At 37.8% G+C, this 18,752-nt stretch overlaps 3 protein-coding genes across 3 annotated transcripts in view; 1 reads left to right on the top strand and 2 right to left on the bottom strand.

The window, feature by feature from the left end:
- The window catches only part of nell2a (neural EGFL like 2a), a 75,610-nt gene extending 71,271 nt beyond the window's left edge, over nt 1-4,339 (bottom strand). The window contains exons 1-2 of the mRNA XM_041997898.1: nt 3,929-4,339; nt 3,576-3,704 (exon numbers count right to left, since the gene is read on the bottom strand). Coding sequence (XP_041853832.1) covers nt 3,576-3,704; nt 3,929-3,980 — 181 coding nt within the window. The 5' untranslated portion in view covers nt 3,981-4,339. The remainder of the gene's footprint in view (nt 1-3,575; nt 3,705-3,928) is intronic.
- A 7,100-nt stretch (nt 4,340-11,439) lies between these two features.
- On the top strand, nt 11,440-16,822 carry dbx2 (developing brain homeobox 2). The gene is made up of 4 exons (XM_041998081.1): nt 11,440-11,716; nt 13,678-13,761; nt 15,632-15,816; nt 16,341-16,822. The coding sequence occupies exons 1-4, from the start codon at nt 11,440-11,442 to the stop codon at nt 16,527-16,529; spliced, it is 735 nt and encodes a 244-aa protein (XP_041854015.1). The 3' UTR covers nt 16,530-16,822.
- A 547-nt stretch (nt 16,823-17,369) lies between these two features.
- Nucleotides 17,370-18,634, bottom strand: LOC121648103 (prolactin-like). The gene is made up of 5 exons (XM_041998051.1): nt 18,625-18,634; nt 18,370-18,554; nt 18,120-18,221; nt 17,793-17,975; nt 17,370-17,576 (listed from the first exon to the last, which is right to left on the bottom strand). Exons 1-5 carry the CDS (start codon nt 18,632-18,634, stop codon nt 17,370-17,372), a joined length of 687 nt encoding a protein of 228 aa, XP_041853985.1.
- Nucleotides 18,635-18,752: the final 118 nt, after the last annotated feature.

Below are 18,752 nucleotides of genomic sequence, written 5' to 3'. Positions count from 1 at the left end.
TGTGTGTAGATCAATAAGAAAGAAAGAAATCCAGTTCATTAAGTATGACACAGGATACTGATATGGAGGGAAATAAATGAGAAATGCCACCTGTGTTGGAACATTTATTTCAACAAAATCTAAAATTTGAAAGCTGTGGGCATCTCCAGGCAGGTGTTTTCTTAAAACAGACATCACTAATCAGCATCATGGGAAGATTGGGATTGTTAGCTCATATAAAGTGATGTCTTAAAAATTGTTTGTTCGCTACTGTTGGCTAAGCTAGTTTCACAACATTAACTTATTTGTCTAATTACTAAGAGCATTTTATTAAAAAGAGGTTAATAGAATGTTTGAGTGAAAAACAGCATATTTAAAAACTAAGAAAAGGGGTATGTCTACCATTGTATTGTATCACCTTTTTTTTTTCAACAGCACTGTAAGCATCAGTGAATCCATTGGGATTTCTTTGTATCCAACCATATTTCTAAACTGATGCCAATTAACCTAATTTGTTACAGACACATTAGAAAAATACAATAAAAAGTATTTGTTTCAACATTTAAAACACTGTCCTTGTGCTTCACTTAAACAGAACATTTGAATAATTAGAAAATCATTGGATTTTGTTAATATTTGAATTTTCAGCATCCAGAGTTTAAATTTAAAATATTATATACTTGGTTGCTTGTAGACACTGCTCAATTGAGCACAAACATTCTCACTGTGTTACACAGAGCTAGTGTAAGTGATGTTTACATTATCAAAATCCCAACTTTCTTGTTCTTTTATTATAATAATAATAATAATTATTATTATTATTATTATTATTATTATTATTATTATTATTATTATTATTATGTTATTATTATTATTAATTATTTTATTTTATTTTTTTTGTCAGTGTCCTTTTTTAAGTGTCAGGTTTTCAGCATCACAGCAGTCTCTGAACTTATTCATCACAATTAGGCTGAGGATCGAAGCTGCATTCCTACAGTACATACAGGCCTGAGCTTGACCACAGATTTGACAGTTTCTAGTAGCAGGTTAGGGGAGACTCTTTATTAGAAACACATCTATGGCATAAACACTAAACTGACAGTCACACGTAGTGTGTCTGTCACAGTTGGTTTTCTCTTCATGCAATTGCACAACAAAGAGCACACAGCAAAACATGGCTGTATTATAAATGAGTCTCTTCCATCCCATTGCACTTAACCATCACTGCAGTCAACAACATCATCATCACAACAAACAGAGAAACGCCTCACTGACAGTGATTCACACACACACACATACACACATTTACAGCAGCCGAAATGATGCTTCTAAACTGTGCTGCTTGGACTTCTGATGAGTTTGATTCATATTCTTCTTGCTAGAGCGGTTGGGAGATTGGGTCTCAGTGTGTTGGGGGAAGGGAGGGCTTCTGGGTGTGGCCTCTTTTTTTTTTCTTTTTTTTTTTTTTTTTTGTTTATACAAAGCGATATCTGGTTGTCTAGGTATTGAAAACAGTGGGGGAAGTGCTAATGATGTGACAATTCTGTGGTGAAGCTGTGTATCACCTGGCATCAGGACATTAGAGAAACCTAGCCTGGGGGGCTTTTCTCTCTCCCTATGCGACCCGTCTCTGAGGTCCACCTCTCCTAATGCCACGCAATACAGCACTGACAGCTACCTTCAAAAGCATCAGCAGGGGTGTTCTGAAAAGCAATCACCCCACTGCACACTGTTTTCCTCTTTCTTTTCTTTTCTTTTTTTTTAACAAAAATAAACATACTTTGCTCAATGGAGATACAAAGATATTGTGCACACATACAATTCAGATTTCAACACTAAATTACATTCTTCTCTTTCAGCTCTTAGCAGCTCCACCCCTCCTCCTGTTTTCACCCAACACCCAGAGATAACAGCCTTCCCTTCGGGCAGGCAGGCGGTGGTGGGGACAGCCATGGATATGTTCTGCCTGCTATCTAATGAGCGTCGGAATGTCACTGTGGGCCTGTCTGCTGGTCCCAGCCAGCCAAGCATCCATACATGAGGTATCAACACAGTCTATCAAAAAGCTGGCAGACAGCTCTCTCCTTTCTGCCTTATACCAGTTTCCTTCTCTCTGCATCTCCTCAAATTGTGCCTCCCTCTGTCTGTTTCTGATAACAAACAAGCAGAGGCCCAGGTTTGCTCTGCCGGCGTAGCTCTGCCTGTCTCCTCCTCATCCTCACTTGCTCTGACTTAACATAGACATCCCAAATGAAGGATGGAGGTGAGCTCTGTCATAGATAACACACCGCCTTCTCAGCCCAGGTGACTGAGTGTACTTAGCAAAGGTAATGCTAAAAAATAAGGGAGCGTGGTGACGAAGAGGTGCCAGTCGCACAACAGTAGTGATTTTCATTTTGTTACAGAAACAGTAGCTTCATTTTTATAACTGGTTTTGTTTATCTCTATTTCTATTCTTGTCCAAGTCTTTCCTGTAGTCTCTTTCCTCCCCTCCAGTACCTGTTTGGGTAGAGCACCATCGAGTGTTGTCTACACAGAGGACATCAAATAACCTGACTTTACAGAGATGCTGGAGTTGCTGCACCATGCACAAGTGCTGCTGCCTCAGCGGCTGTACTGGGAGATTAGAAGATATCAGCAAAGCGGGCAGGAAGAACAGAAATATCAACAAAAGGTGTTTCTCTCTCCAAAATCAACACTTCGGCACATAAAATGATCCTTGGGAAGATTTTTATTTCACCTCATACTTAGTTTTGCTACTGATCTCAAAGTCAAAAGCAATTTCCTCTGTTGTTACTATTGGCTGAGTTATGATACGCATCTCAGTTCCTGTGAAGGAGCTGATAAGAGAATCATTTCGATTGTAATGAATGTCTGACATCAGTTGCTGAGATATAATACTGGCAAAAATTAAATTCATAAAAATGCTTGTAAAAGTCAAGCATAACAGTAACACTGTAATCTCCATTTTGCACAGTTCCATTTACTAAATACCATATATAACACATTTAGCCTACACAGTGCTCTACAATTGAAAACATGGACATATGACTCACTCTCTGCATTTATATTTAGGGAAAGGAAACCACCCGAGCTACTGACACCTTCCAGAAAATCATAAATTGGTAAAATTCTAGCCTAAGGCTTATTTATTCACCAGGCTCATGTAATATATCTTCATTAAATACAGGATTTTGTCACTGCCTTATCTAATTAAATTCACTTATTCCACAGTTCTTTACAGAATCCGTTTTCCACCCACTGCTTGCCCTTGTCACCCCACTTTTTCATGACCTAATATTACCTATTGTTTAGGCAGGTGGAAGGCCTCCCAAGCACATTCATGTTAAAGAAGAAGACTGAAAATCCATCTTCTGTGCTGCTTCTCATATAGTCAGTAGACTTTTTACATCAGTAAAGAATCTTATGAAAGGATCACTGGGCTGCATCACACTTGCAAGTTGTGCAAACAGAGAGAAATGGCAAATGGGACAATTCTCATAACAGGATGCAATCAGCATCGATTAACATATAGACCATCTCTTGTGGACACATATAACTTCAGACAGAAATAGAATGAATGTGTGTTTCAGTACCTTGGAAGTGGAAAGCTCTAGACTCGCTGTGGAAGCCCTGGACCTGAGTAACTCCATCAAAGCCTTCTCCAAGCATTAGTTCATCAAACACATTGATGCGCAGGGCAGGGTCAACCCCAAAACCTAGAACTTATTCACAAACACAAACATCATTACTGCTGTTATTAGCAGGAGTGGACACCAAAAATATCTTGCAAGTGTCAGAGAATCATGTACTTCCAGATCAACTATTTGTGAGAAGCTCTTAAGAAAGCTTACACAGAATAACAAAGAATTAGATAAGTATCTCATCTTAAAGGCGACATGTTGCAAGAGATTGTTTCTGTGAAATCAGTGACAGCCTTGTGTCCTACCTGAGGAGGTGCAACATATGCAGAAAACCAGAAATAGCTGCAATAATCCCATGATGACTGTATTTTCTCTCTCTCTCTAATTAGTCCATGTTTTATCCACTTCCAAGAGACAGTGTTGTTCAATTACAGGCGAATGATGTATCACCCTTGCAAAAGAGGCTATTACAAATCCCAAATGCTGAGCGGAGGCATCATCACAACTTCAGATGCCTGATGATAGAAGAAAGAAGATAAAGAAACAGGCAAATCCAATGGAGAGACAGAGGGGGAAGAATAAAACAGCAATGATGCGGAAATTACTCCATGTAAAGCAAGGTCTGTTCCATCAACATCCGCAGTACAGGTGGATGACAGGACGCGAGCTGCTCTGCCTTACCAGCTCAACAGACTCTCCTACAGCAGCGTGAGAGAGAACCGCGACCACTGAGGGAGGAGTAGAAGAGAATAGAAAACCAGTCAAAGGAGAGAGAGAGAGCAGGGTAAACAGGGACAATAAACCCCCCTAGTGGTGAGATATGAGAAAACGTCTCTCTAATACAGACTAGGCCACTGAAATCATGCCTGAATCTAATTGATTTCATGGAAAGATTGTTATTTTGCAATATAACAGGGCTGTAAAAATGATTTCCTCATAACATATAAGTAGTGCTAAGAGAAAATATTCTTTAATCAGTACTAAATAGGTAGCAACTATGAGTGCAGAGGGGAACAGTGAAGAGAGGAATTTTAAGGAATTTCTCAAATTAGAAGAAAAATGTTAAGAGGAACCACTCCACATTTATGTTTTTGGACAAGCTAATCTTTATAAATCTCAGTTAAAGTAACAGAAGTTATGTTCATGAGAAGAGCCAAAAGAAATATTTACAACATTACTATGTAAAAATGGTAAGAACAACATTTAAAGTTTTAAAGTTTACACCTAATCTAAAATATACAATTAGACACAAATCAATGGATCCATGTTGTGTGGAAGTTTGACAAATGTCCTATGAATCTGTAGACTAAGTTTTCAGGAATGACACAATACAATCAGGAAATCAGGAAACTCTTAATGTTTATGCAAATACTGAGTGAATGACAAAAACTAAAAGAATAATAAAACAAATATTAGCTTAAATGCCAAATTATAAAGACGCAGCGTTGTGGTTTTGTTAAAAAAACATTTTTAATTTTAATCTTGATCTACTGCACCAGCTAGCATGCATACAAGTTAGCATGCCCGTTTACTTGTTAGCTATGCATTTCTGAGTACATAATGTCTCAACTTCTGAAATATAAAGGGTCACTCTCATACTGAGAGCTTAATTAAATCTAAAGAACACAATACCAAATGACAACCCATAAGGTGAACCCCAAAAAACGGAAAACGGTACATAGAAGGTATAAAGTTATTTTTTGAGTCTCGTGTAGGCCTACATCTATACAACAGTATGAAGTTTAAGCTGTTTTCCCAATACGTGCAACGCCAGTAGGTCCTTATCTTATGGATGTTTGATGATGTCAAATAAATTGTCAAGTTCATATGAAAGGAGTCAAAATGAACTGATGTGCAAATTGGTGTGAAACTGCCTGCAGTGGCGTCGTAACCAGCTGGTGTTACAGCTTTCCCATCCCTGTTTGTTTGAACATTTGTTTTAGTTTGACGTTGATGGGCTACTTTACTCTTCTTTCAAACCATCTGTCTTCCTATGAAGAGTAGAGCTTAATGGAGAAAATGCCAACTGCCTCAATGTAATAAGTTTAGCCGCTTGTCATTTGTGCTGAAACTGCTCTTTGATAAGTGGTGTGTCCATAGGCATTTCATTCTCTTAATTAGTTAATTCATCCAGTAAAGCTGAAGTTTAGTTTAGTTTTGTTTGTTTGTTTTTTTCAGCAGGGGGTAGGATAATTAAAATGAAGTGCTTGGTTGCCTTTGTGGCTCTGCCTTTCTGTTGAGTTTTGGTTCAACACGGATGCTTATTGGTCTAAATATGTTTAGATTAATCTTTAATCCCTTTCATCCATGGGGCATATCACCATCTTTTACATAAATACAAATACTCTTGTTTTCTTAATGATGATATAGTAACGTTTTCTCTTAACCTTAATCAGTTTCCTGCTAGATGGATATGAAGTGAATATTTTTGTAGAGGCTTTATCAAGGGCAAAACAAAGTCCAAACCATAGTGAAGCCAATCCCTGGATCGCAGAGAAAATGTTTTGCTGGCTCCTGATCTGTGTGGACAAGTGAACACCAGCAGATATTATTCTGGGGACAGTTCCAGATTTTGTGTGGTACAAATCCATCCTGCAGATACCATACTAACTACAATATATGTGATATAGCAGTCTGTGTTCCCACAATACAATTCCTTCTTATTGCAGTTAATTTTGTTATGATTCCTGCAAAGCACACTGGCTTTGACAAATATGTCATTTGTTAGCAGCTGTGAAGGATCATTCCTACATCCACAGAGCGACTAATGGTTGGCTTTTGTCAATAAGACAAAAGCAAGCAAGGGCCCTTCATGCAGCGTCACATCTGTTGTGTGAGTGGGGCTCCAAACCTCTATTCATTATTAATAATGCTACATTTCTTCTGGGTCCAGACACAGGAAATGTAATTACTTTGTATTGCCCACAAGTTGTCATTTCCTAAAGTGCCATCAGGAAAATATGAATCATTAAAACATGCGCCCAGGAAAAATGAAAAGTAATAAACGTACGGGGTACAGCACACACTAACTCTTCTCCTGTGCATGTACACACACATAAAATGTTTTAGGGCAAAGGCAAAGCAATTGCGAAGGGCATTTTTTCATTTCTAAAAGAACCAGATGGGTGATACATTACAAAGCTCTCAGGGGCTTATTTACTTTGGCCATAAGTCCACCATATAGATATACTAATGCCACAGACTAAATGGAATCACTTGCAGTACCTCTGCCATGATTTCAATCAAAGAAGAAAACTGGTCAGTTGTTCCAGTAGGGCTCTTCTGGGATTAATTTGTTGCATAATTCTGCTGTTATATCGACCTTGCCTCTTTCTAATTTGACATTTATGAATCATATCAAAACTGCAACGATTCATTGCATCAGCCTAGTAATGTGTTTAAAAGTTATGGCCTGACACTTTTAATTAATTTTATGAAAAATATTTCTTAATTGGAGCTGACAATTCAGAGCTTTCACACTTGATGTTTAACTAAGATGCTGTGCAATTCAAAGTATGGATGATGTAACCAGACAGCCAAGGCTATTTGATGATTCATTTTTAGGCATCAGATGCCTGTTCTGATAAGAGGGTGGCAGGCTGCCACAACTGTAAAAACCAAATAAGAAGCAGCACCTTTTTTTTTTATTTAATTTACACTGCTGAAATACTGAAAGCTTTCAGTCTCTCAGTGCCATCTGGTGTGCAAGGCTGTAAATTGCAGCTACATAATCACAGTGTTGCAGTACTGAGGACTTACAGACAGTGTCACCCTAAACATGTACCTGATTGATGTGATATGCTGATAGACAGAACTTGAGCTCCTTTAAGAGTGTTAATTATATACTAAATAACATGATGTCTGGATGTGGTGAATGATGGAGGGGATGAGTGGAAAATTTAGTCTGTTGGTATGGGTACTAGGACAACAGATTTAAAAACTGCCATGAACAGGTGTTTCAATACTTTCTTACCCATTTAACAGGGAAATGGCCTACTTGGATCTGAAGGTGGCGTTAGCAATTGGAAGCTAGTGCTGTGAAGTCTGTGAAGGTCCAAATGAAAGTGAAAGTAGTCATCCAAGAAGACAAACCCATCAGAGAACACTGTTACAGTCAAATCAACTATGTTTTACATCTTGAGGAAAAGAAATCACACTATTGAACGTAGCATGTTAAAAAAAGCCTGGGTGTCAAAAAGTGATAGTGATAAATGATCACTGATCCCCTTTTCCTAAAACAAACAAACGAGACAATAATTAATTACAACATCCAGCCACCTATCCAAACATGTCATCAGTAGATGTATCAATATCCAAGTCATCTCATTAAGAGTAGATTTAGACTTCACTCTGATGTGTAATTTCTGTTCAGATTCAGCAAGCTGATTGGATAGCGCTGGACAGTATAGATGGACAATAACTTAAAACATACTGCAGATGCAACACAGACATATCTGCAGGTAAAAGGGAAATTCTCTGAAATGTTCATGTCAGTCACCTGATTTCAGCCCAGTGCATGCATAAATTATATCTACTGAAGACATGAACAAACAAAAAGTTAAGCCACAGTAAAGATCTTTCAAACATTCACAGAAGAGGAAGCTCATTCTTTGTAAATGTCAATAGGCTGCAGATTCAAGGATGTCAAAACTTGCAAAGGAACTCTTGAACTCTTGACAGTTTCTTCTTATTCTCTCTTATAGCCTCATAAAGTATTAAAGCTTATACGTTTTCGATACCCACCTATTTCCAAACCTAAGAATAGCAGTGAACAACTAATGCAAGCAGCTGCTTGGAATAATGCCAGCACAGGATGAAGCAGAGGTTCTTCTGTGAGGGTTTGAGGCCCTTTCATTTGCTAGTGAATTAGCTCTGACTGCTAAACAGTCTCCAAATGTCAGTAGAGCCAAAAAGAGCTTTGTGGACTTCATAATATGCTTTTTTATTTAGAGAATATAAATCTATATAGTGCTGAGCAACAACTGTCCTTTCCAAGGCAAATCATTTACTCATGACTTTAAGAAACAACCAGTAATTAATACATTGAACACATAATTTAAATAATCAGCCTGTTTAAGTCGAGGAAATCCTAAATTCCTTAACTATAAATAATGTCATAAGTTGTATTTGAAGATGTTTTTTCTTGTTTTTACATATATATTCTGGTATATCTCAGTAGAGCTACTATTTTTACATTTATTCACACTCATTTTTTTTCTTTTTAAATAATCAGATTGTGAAAAATAGAGGCTTGAAATGTTGATTTTTTTTTTTATGTGACCAACTTAATGCGAACATACTCTTAATCAAAACATGGCACTACTGCATGATGAGCTTTTATAGACTGCCCCGGAGATGCAGTTGCCTCCAAACAGCCACTCCCATTCCCCCTGGATGCTATTGTGAATGTGTGCAGTGAGCTGGCTCATTGGGCCATCATGGTGAATAGCTTGGAGCCATTCACTCAGCATACAGAAGCTCATTAGAACTCTATAGACACACAATTGTGAGGCTCACATTAGAAACTTCCTCCTCTGGGACACAGACACCACACACAAAGTGCCAGTTTGCTGCTATGCTTAGAGTATTGTCCTCCTGATTCATAGATCCTGGACCTCCATTCACAATATTAAGTTCGAGTGGTGGAATATCAATTGCGGGTGCAATGGGCCGGTATCTTTTTAAGAGCTTTGCTGGGGTTGAAAAAGAGAGAAAAGAGATCTCAGCCAGCCTGCAGAGTGCTAGCTTTCAACAGAGCTATTGTAAGGATTTTAAAAGAAAGGACCCCTGTTTTTTTCCTCTCCATTCTTGAGAAGAGGTGGACATCAAATAAATTCACATGAACTTGCTTTAGGGTGTTTCTAAGACCTACTGTTTAAGAATAGTCTAATTATACCTCCCTCTCCTGGAGAGTTCCATTGGAATCTGGCTAATTACACACTGGTGAATCTTAACAATGATACGCTATGCCTTTTAAAACAGACAGAAAGTCGCGTGAGACTGGTTCTGCCTAAAATGTCAGTGAACACAGATAAAAATACAATTTGAACTCAAGCATGGTATACTCTTATTAATGTCAGCTTTTATACTTGCCACAGTGTCTCACTTGAAAGGGGGGAAAATGGAGCGACAGGACTAAATACCACAAATCTCTTAAATGTTAAAACAGAGCTTGGAGGAGATGTTAAAAAAACACAAAGAAAAACTTAAAACAGATAAGAGCAGAACTAAGGAGCAGTCTCCACTTCAATCACATGAACAGATGACTGAACAAGCACACAAAAAGCCTTGGTGGGCAATCACAGCCTCTGGTCTATGTGGAACATGTTAACACACACTCTCCACACAAAAGTGGATAGCTCACGGAGCTCTGCTAACACTCATCGTGTGACAGAACGCTCTGCTTTCTCCACCAGTCTGAGGAATAAAACCTCAAATTTGATTACAAGCAACCTTTGGCTCTCTGGCCATCACACAATAGGCTGAGCTGTCTGGGCCAATTTCCATGCTCAGCATGAGGTATCTGCACACACACTCGGTAGTCACCCCTCCACCCTGGTCCACACACACACACACACACACAGTTGCAGACCTGTGTGGCTATGCCTGTTTACTGTGCCCCTCTTGTTGCACTTTCTATTACAATGTTGAGGATCATTAGTTGCAGTGTGAAAGGTTGCACAAGCCTCTCATTTGATGTGTTTACTGCAAAAACATGACACATGCGTTAGTGTGTGTTGACAGTTTTTATTTTGCAATGCCCATGTACAACACTATTGAAGAGTTAATGGGAATTTAAGATCACTGATCTGGATGAAAAGCAATCTGTCATTGCTAAATAATTGGAAATTCTACAATACTTTATAAAACTTAGTAACAGCGATGAAGGTCATTATTTAGGTGATTCTTAAATATATCTTGTTAATGATGTATTTATTATTATTCTATTTAATGGAAAGTTGTTAGGGATATCTGAATATATTTAAAAACTCAGAGAAAGTAAAACTCAGTTAATCCATCATTTTTTTTTTTGGGCTTGTGAGATTTTATCCCACCAGTAAAAAAGGAAATATGGTGGAAACAGCACACATGGCACACTCAAGATAAAGAGCCACACAGGAACCCCAACATTTATTATTATGAGGAACTATGAGCCCAGTTATATGCTTAAATTTCATTAAAATAATGAAAAGTCAGTTCAGTGGTAAAGTTACCAGGTCTTCAGGTTGTTATAAATCTTCAATTTATAAAAATAATTCTAGTCATCTTTTAAAATAGTGTAAACGACAGCAGATTCACCCTTTTTAAGCTAGTATTTATTCACATATATGTGCTGGTTTTCTAATCAACCAAGAAACTCCCTCAGCGCAGAATGTCTGAAATTCAACAGAAAGTTAAATAAGTGCATTTCAAATGAACTGCTGAGGGGTTTGTATCAGGAACAAGAGAGAACTATTTACTACTTGAGAAGACTGTCTTGTGCATGTTAAACTTTGGCCAGCACTTCATTGTCTCTGGTGTCTATCATTTAATAGGCTAGTTGACATAATGAATGAGTCAGACCCACCTTCTGCCACTCCAGAAAGGCCCCAGCCTTATCTGAATTGAGAAGCACATTAGAGTCTCTCAGCCAATCACAACACAGCCCCGTAGCAAAGTGCAGGCCCAAAAGAGGAAAAGCAGAGGACTTTTGTCTTCTCCAGAGTTTAATGAAGTTGGCCTGGTCACTCCAAAAAGGATTAAAGGAGAATTTAGTGTCACTGAACTGCAATTGCTGAAGAGGTAACTCGAGTGTTGGGGTCAGTGTGTGAGCAGCATGGTCTCAGTTCAGAGCTGCACCAGGAGGAATATGGCTGGCTTCCCTCTTGCTTTACCAGGCTTTGGGAGCTCAGGAAAGAGCTTTCTTATTGACAATCTGCTGAAGTCTCAGACACCTCCGGTCCATACAGAAGGAGCAGCAAGTGTCCACCTGAGACGAGTAGCATGTGAACTCCCAAGAGGAACCTGGATCCATGAGCATGGAGCACAACAAAGTCTGACCCAAGGTCTACAACAGGTGAAAGATGCAAGAAGGTCACTTCTGCCAGGCTCAGGTAAATTTGTTTTTAACTAAAGCAAACTTGAAAAAATCAGATGTATTTACATGCTGTAAACATTTTGAAAATGTAAATCAGCAACTTATCTTGCAAACTGCATGTTTTGCTTTTCTTTTTATGTAGTGTTTAATTCTGCATAACTAATTCCTTTCCTCGTCTTTGCAGTATGTATTTCAGAGGACAACCTCTTTAATTACATTGGTAATTTACCATTTCAAATGTTGATAAATATCAGTATTAGCTGTTAAAATGCTTACCAAGACCAAGACTCCCACATTTCTCACAGATGAGATTAATGTAAAAATTGCATTATAACAAAATTCAATCTAAAATACAAAAGATAGTAAAACATTACATAGATAGTAAAAAAAGTTATATTTTTTGTCTTAGATGGTTTTTCTCTTTTTGTTTATCATAAAACCTATATGTTTTTTTTTTCTCAGGAAAAAACAAATCTAGATTTAGTGTCTGCAAATAGGTGCATTGGGCCATTAGAGCAGGTACCCCACAGAAGCTGAGGTTCCTGCAGTCAGCAATTTCAGATTTGAACTTTTTTTAGATTAAAAAAATAAGAAAAAAATTAGTAAGAATCAAATTATGGCATTAAAGCATCATTCAGATAGGTTTAAAATGTCTGAAAGTTTAAATTTATCCAATAAAGCTCTCTGAGGATGATTGAAATCTCTTACAAAAAAAGTCGGGGCAATAAGTAAAATTGAAATATAAAGTGTGCAGTAAATTATTAATAATGCAAACCTGACTAAAAAAAATTATTATAAAAAATATCAAGCTGTGAAACTATGTTTGACATTCTCACTGATGCAGGATGCAAAATAATAATAAAAATAATAATAATAATAATAATAATAATAATAATAATAATATACATTTCTATGAAAAAGAATATACTGAATTTGTATTGAATAATGGAACAACAGTAATAAAATACTGGAAAAGCAAAGATGCAGTGCAATTCTCCTCCTTGTGATGGCTGTGTGGCCACTTAGTTGAACAATGCAGGAATAATGTCTCACAATGTGACACAGATTAAACTGTCCTTGTCTATGATACACTATTTCTAAAAAGCTGGAGCAAGAAGGGACCATTTTCATTTGAAAGGGACAAGGTAGAAAATGATCCTAAATGGCTTTGTACCTTTTAAATGCACTGTATTAAAAAAAAAAAACAAGAAGACAATTTAAAAGTGGACATGACTTAACAGTGGACATCAACACAAACTTTCATTTTACTGTCAGTTAACATACTTTGCTGCAACATTAATGAATGTGTAAACAAGTATGAACACCTTCTCTCCACCGTTCTTCAGTCAAGATGTACTGGTAATAAGTGCAGCATTGCTTGATATTAACTCACAGCTCAACAACTAACATCTGTGATGGTATATAATGCAAGTGCAAGCATTTGGCATGGGTAATTTGCACATCTATAAATGGGCCATTAATGCTGAACAATATATGGGCCTACAGGTTTTATGGCAACTGCCATCCATACAAATTCCTTTTGGGGGAAGATCATGCTTGTTTCAGCAAGACAATACCAAACTACATTCTATACATATAATAGCATCAAGGTAAAAGAGTCCAGGTGAAACATTTATAGAATTAATCTAATGAAAATCCAATGTTTACAAAGCAAAATCAAAGAAAACATGAGTCCTCAAATGTTAAGCAGGTGAAATCAAACAGAAATGGAAAACATAGCAATTTTTTAACTACAGCAACTTGTCTCTTGAGTTCCTAAATGCTGTTTTTAAGCTTAAAAACTTTTCTTTAAATAGGATTTACAGTGAGATGCAGGCTTTTAATAATTTGCAGAGAATTGCACTAATTTTTTAACATTTTATAAAGCCTCACAATTTTTGGGAAAACTACACTGCACACGTCCCACAGTGGATGTGATATAGAACCGTATATGACTGTCTCAATCTGTCTTTGCAGGTGTGCTGAGCAGTGTTTTCCTTCAGAGCCCGCAGTATGTGCTGGCGTGCTGCGGTGGGTCCAGCCCCCCTTCTGTCTTCTCCAGTGAGTGTTTTATGCCTAATCAGCAATGCCTCAGCTGCTCTCTAAGCATAAGCAGCAGGGTCTTCCATGCTCTCCACAGCTAATTACTGATGCAATGCCAAAGAGCTAATTCTCCGTTCAACTCTGCTCAGCTCTATTCATAACCATTCACGGCTGTTTAGGATGGGGAAAAAGGGGTGGGTTGCAGGGCTTTTAGGAGTCCCAGAGGCCCCTTGTTTTGTACTTGCAAATCTACTCATTTACCAGCACAAATATGCAGAGCTAATAAACATCTTGTCTTGTGTCATATTAAGATAATAACTACCTGATGTGGACTCTTACTGCTGAGTAAGACAGTTTGTTTTTAAAGCTTTGCATTCCCTCTGCACATTAATTGGTCTGCTTGTGAATTCCTGCAGTGTGAAGTTTAATTTCCTGGCTAAATTAAACATAACAGCTTTTGCAAAAGTTACATTTGAATTTGAAATGTAATTTTCTACAGGTGGAATATGTAAATTTGTGCTTGAAATCTTTTTTCATTGCATATAATTTAGGATTTGAGTAGAATACGAGTACTAGATCATACTCATGGAATACCACAGAATTGATTAAGTCAGGCATCTATCTTCTTTTGGCGTTGTCCCTTGAAAATTGGAAGTTATTAGTTGCTCCAACCTACGACGGCTGTCAAGTGTCGTTGGGAAAAGCACAAATCAGAAAGCCTTCATCCCACAAGTCCCTGGAGTCTTCTTAGTAGGTTGACACTTTCCCACAGTGCCCGGCAAAAAAACAATGCCAAAGCTGGCCGTGACCAATTGGCACATTCACTCCACCATCCACACGCGACCTCACTGCAATTTTTCACTGCAGCAATGAACTCCACTAAGCACAAAAAACTCACCCATTTCTCTGCAGAAGAGGGCTGGATGAGGAACATCCCCCGCCCATTGTGTGGCTAAAGAGCTTGGCTCACCGACCCCCCCTCTTTTTCTCCTGTCCTTCAACTCTCATTCCTGCCCATTGGAGACCTCTTGACTAGGACATAAAGCATTCAATGAAAGTGACTTTTATAGACTTTTTCGAGCTCATCTTCACATACAAACTGGCTTCAAACCAGCAAGAGAAAAGATTTAGTGTTGGGCCACTGAGTCATCGAGTAATGGCATTTCTATTGTACAGCTCTATTGTTGGTGTCCCACCAAACTCAATAGTTGGCCCACTAGGGTAGACACACACGTTGCCCAGGAATGACCTGGTAATCAGCTATTTAAGTGAAAGCTATTGAGCTCCAATTGAGAAGTGAGAAGCATGTCCAAACCCATTTTGTGCTCCCCGGAGGTGGTCTATGTGCAGATTTGTCGTACAGATTAAAAAGGCAAAGTTGAATGAATCAGATAAATTGTTTCACTTGACTTTTGTTGTGCATGCACCTGTGAGTGAAGCAGCGTGGGATTGCTCTTCACAGATCACCAAATTCCTTTTTATCAGTTAGGAGAGTTTTTGCCACAAGTTTGTTAAATCTGACTAACAAAAATAGAGGAATTGATAGTGAGTTATAAAGTGACTACCACTATAAAGCAGGCATTGGTTTGAACATGAATATACAAGAGTAAAAAGTACCTACAGATTTAGAATACAACAGAATCAGATTTTGTACAACATATACTAATCATGAATAACCTGTGTAAATTAAGAAAACATATTTTCCTGGCTGCTACACCTGTTTTATTATGAAGGCATGCCTATGGAACAACCTGTGCAGAAGAGGAAGCACTAATTATTAATAATTATTGTTCTAATCAAACATCCAAGTTGTTTATCTTAAACAGTCCACACCAATTGATCCAATGACATTTACAACTTTTTGTTTTTTCTCAAATTTATTTTCCAGAGGGAGCAAATGCTCAAATGTGGCCTGTTAACATGAGTCCGAAATCACGTAGAGGGATCCTCAGGAGGGCTGTGTTCTCTGAAGAACAAAGGAAGGAGCTGGAGAGAACTTTTCGCAGACAGAAGTACATCAGCAAAACAGACAGAAATAAACTGGCAGCTGACCTCTGTCTCAAAGAGTCACAGGTAATTTTGCTGGCATGATCTCATTTTTAATCTGTGAGCCTCAAAGGCATTAAACAAGGAATACATGGAAATGTAAATCCTACTGCTTCTACCCAAGCTAAATTGACCTAAAATGTGCTGACCTAAATAATATTAATATCCCATCATGTTCACAAAATGCTAAAGTTGGAGCTTCTTTATCTAGTCGCTGTCTATTTGTCAAACTAAAACTGTAGCTAATAATTAACATTTCAAATGTAAAGCTCATGATGGCAAGAAAGATAAAAAGGAAGATGGTACTTTTTGTCTACCATTGCAACAAAATTCATATTAGTCCATTCAACTACACGCCTCCGTCTGATCAAAAGTAGCAGACTGAAGCTGTGCAACTAAAAAAAAAACTAACAATGTCTCACCAGAAAACATGTCATTCTCAAAGGTTTGTCACCATAGATGAGCATAGCTTTAATACATTCTGCAGTGATATCAGAATGGAAAAATACATCAAAGAGAAAGCTGATATTTTCTCTTTTCTGCTGATTTAGGTTAAGATCTGGTTTCAGAACCGACGTATGAAGTGGAGAAATTGCAAGGAAAAGGAGGTTCAAAACATCCGGTCCCCAATGGATGAGCTAATGGCCAGAGGCCTCGCTCAGGAAGAGGAACCGTCACACAATCACACTAATGCAAAAACAGAGAGTTCAACTCCACAGAAGGGTACCATGGACACATGAGGGTCCATCATGAGATGATGCTAAACCAGTGACTTTCTGTGAACTCTCAACACAGAAAAGATGTTAGAAATGTATGAATGGAATACGTTGTCTGTGTGGACTAATACTGATGACACAAAATTGCCTTTAAGTCCATATCATGTCTTGTTGCATAGTTATAAATGTAATTAGAGTCAACTGCTTCATAAGTCATTTTATAACATTACACTCACTTCAGTAAGCAATTTCACGGTTATTACTCTGTCCAATCTTTCCAAGAAAGATTCCCATGCTTCGATTGTAATTGCAATCACTGAAAGGCCTAAATGAGTCATTTCATTTACTGCATTTGCCTGTAAAACCTTTAAATGTATTTTATGTTTTGATAAGCTTTACACAAATACCTTAAAAACCTTAAAAAATTTGGGGATTTATATGTCAATTGGTTTATGTTGTAAATATATTGTTTTTCACAGACTAACTGTAAATAAAGTGTTTCATCTAACCCTAATTTCTACTTTGCTTATTTGTAATATGGATTCATTGTAATGTTAATGTACGCACTACTGTAGACCATTTTCCAGCTTTATAAATGCATTCATTAATTAATACAAGGATGACCAAAAACAATGATGAGGATAAACTTTATTTTTATTTGTTTTGACTTTTTTATGCTCAGTGATAAAGTAAAATTATTTTATTATCATCACGATCACACTACAAGATGCACACATAATCCTACACAGTGAATTTGCACATGAAATGCATTTAAATATAAGCTACTGCTACAAGATCATCAAGTGTAAGTATGTGCAAGTTAGACCTCTTTTTTTTGAGCCACGCTGTGCTTTGCCATCATTATCAACAGTCTGTTTCAGGAAGGGTGGTGCATTTCAGGATACGGAGATAATTTCTGACTTTGCTGGAGTCTCTGCGGAAGCAGTGCAGTAGGTCATAATGTTCTATGGAGTGAAGATTTCCTCGTGCATAGAATGAAAAGGCAGAAGAAGGGACCAAACTTTCAGAGATGTATCCCATCGTGTTATCCAGCATTCCCTCCAGCTTCATCTGTGATGGATAGAGCAAATATAAAATGATATAATTATAATCTACATTAAGTAAAGAGGGGCAAATAATAACTGCTGTGTGATGCAATACAAACAGCCAAATACATCATATGTCTTATTTAAGTCTAATTCCTTAAATCATAAAGAAATAAAAATATCTGTAAGACCCAATCACAAAACACATCTAAAGGCTCAGTAGCCATTGAAGAATCTTTACTCTCTCAGCCATTTTTGCCACTCCATCCCTCAGATCTTGCACAACATCTGTGACCTCCTGAGCCTCGTAGCTGTGGTGGTTGAAATCTTGATTCTGATCCTGTGACATGCTCCCTTGGAGCTGTGACAAGGGGTCACTCCAGGCCGCCAGCAGCCTTAAAATCACCTCAGTCAGTTGTTCTGGCTGCACAAGAGAGAAGTGTTTAAAAAAATCTTTGGTTTACATTATTCTAGGCACAATGCAAGTTGTTATTATCTCTGACACAATACAGCAAGCTTGCCTATGTGCATGCAAAGTCATGAGCATATCATGAAGATGAACACTCACTCCTAGTCTTTGTGCATTTTCTTTGTCATCTGGTGTTATTATGTCATATGTGTGGCACCTCCGTTTTCCTATAATTTTCTTACTAGGAAAGAAATATTGCTCCTGTGTAGACAGAAACACACACCACACAGTGATACCCCTGTTTGAAAAATAGTCAGCTCAAACAAGCATGATTGATGGTGAATGAATGTCTGACAAAGGCTGGTGGATGGTGATGGATGATCAATGTCAAGCATGAGAAAACACCCACAAATTCAGAGTGCAGATCATTGGAGATGTCATCCATTCTTGAAGATTGTTGTATGACCCTGTCGAAGAGATCTGCCAGTGAAGGGACCTGACATCCATCCTGGCCATAGGAACAGATTGGAACCGTCCCAACTCTCAGAGAAAAGTACAAGTACACCACTGTAAGGAAAGCAAACCAAACTAAAAGGACAAAAACAAGTATGGTCAGCAAAAGTCATATTTACATAAAAACTTTTCATAGTTTGAACAAACTTACCTTTTTTCATGTTGGTCTTTTCTTTGTAGGGGAGAGGCAGATGCCAAACAGAACTCGCCACCAACGTTAATCTTGCAAAGGCTAACATGTACTATTATGATGCTGATGAGACAAATGGGTTTGTACAA

Source organism: Melanotaenia boesemani, chromosome 10 (assembly GCF_017639745.1).
Source record: "Melanotaenia boesemani isolate fMelBoe1 chromosome 10, fMelBoe1.pri, whole genome shotgun sequence".
Lineage (NCBI taxonomy): Eukaryota > Metazoa > Chordata > Actinopteri > Atheriniformes > Melanotaeniidae > Melanotaenia > Melanotaenia boesemani.
The sequence above is the reverse complement of the archived record's forward strand: the minus strand, read 5'-3'. Positions and strand labels throughout refer to the sequence as shown.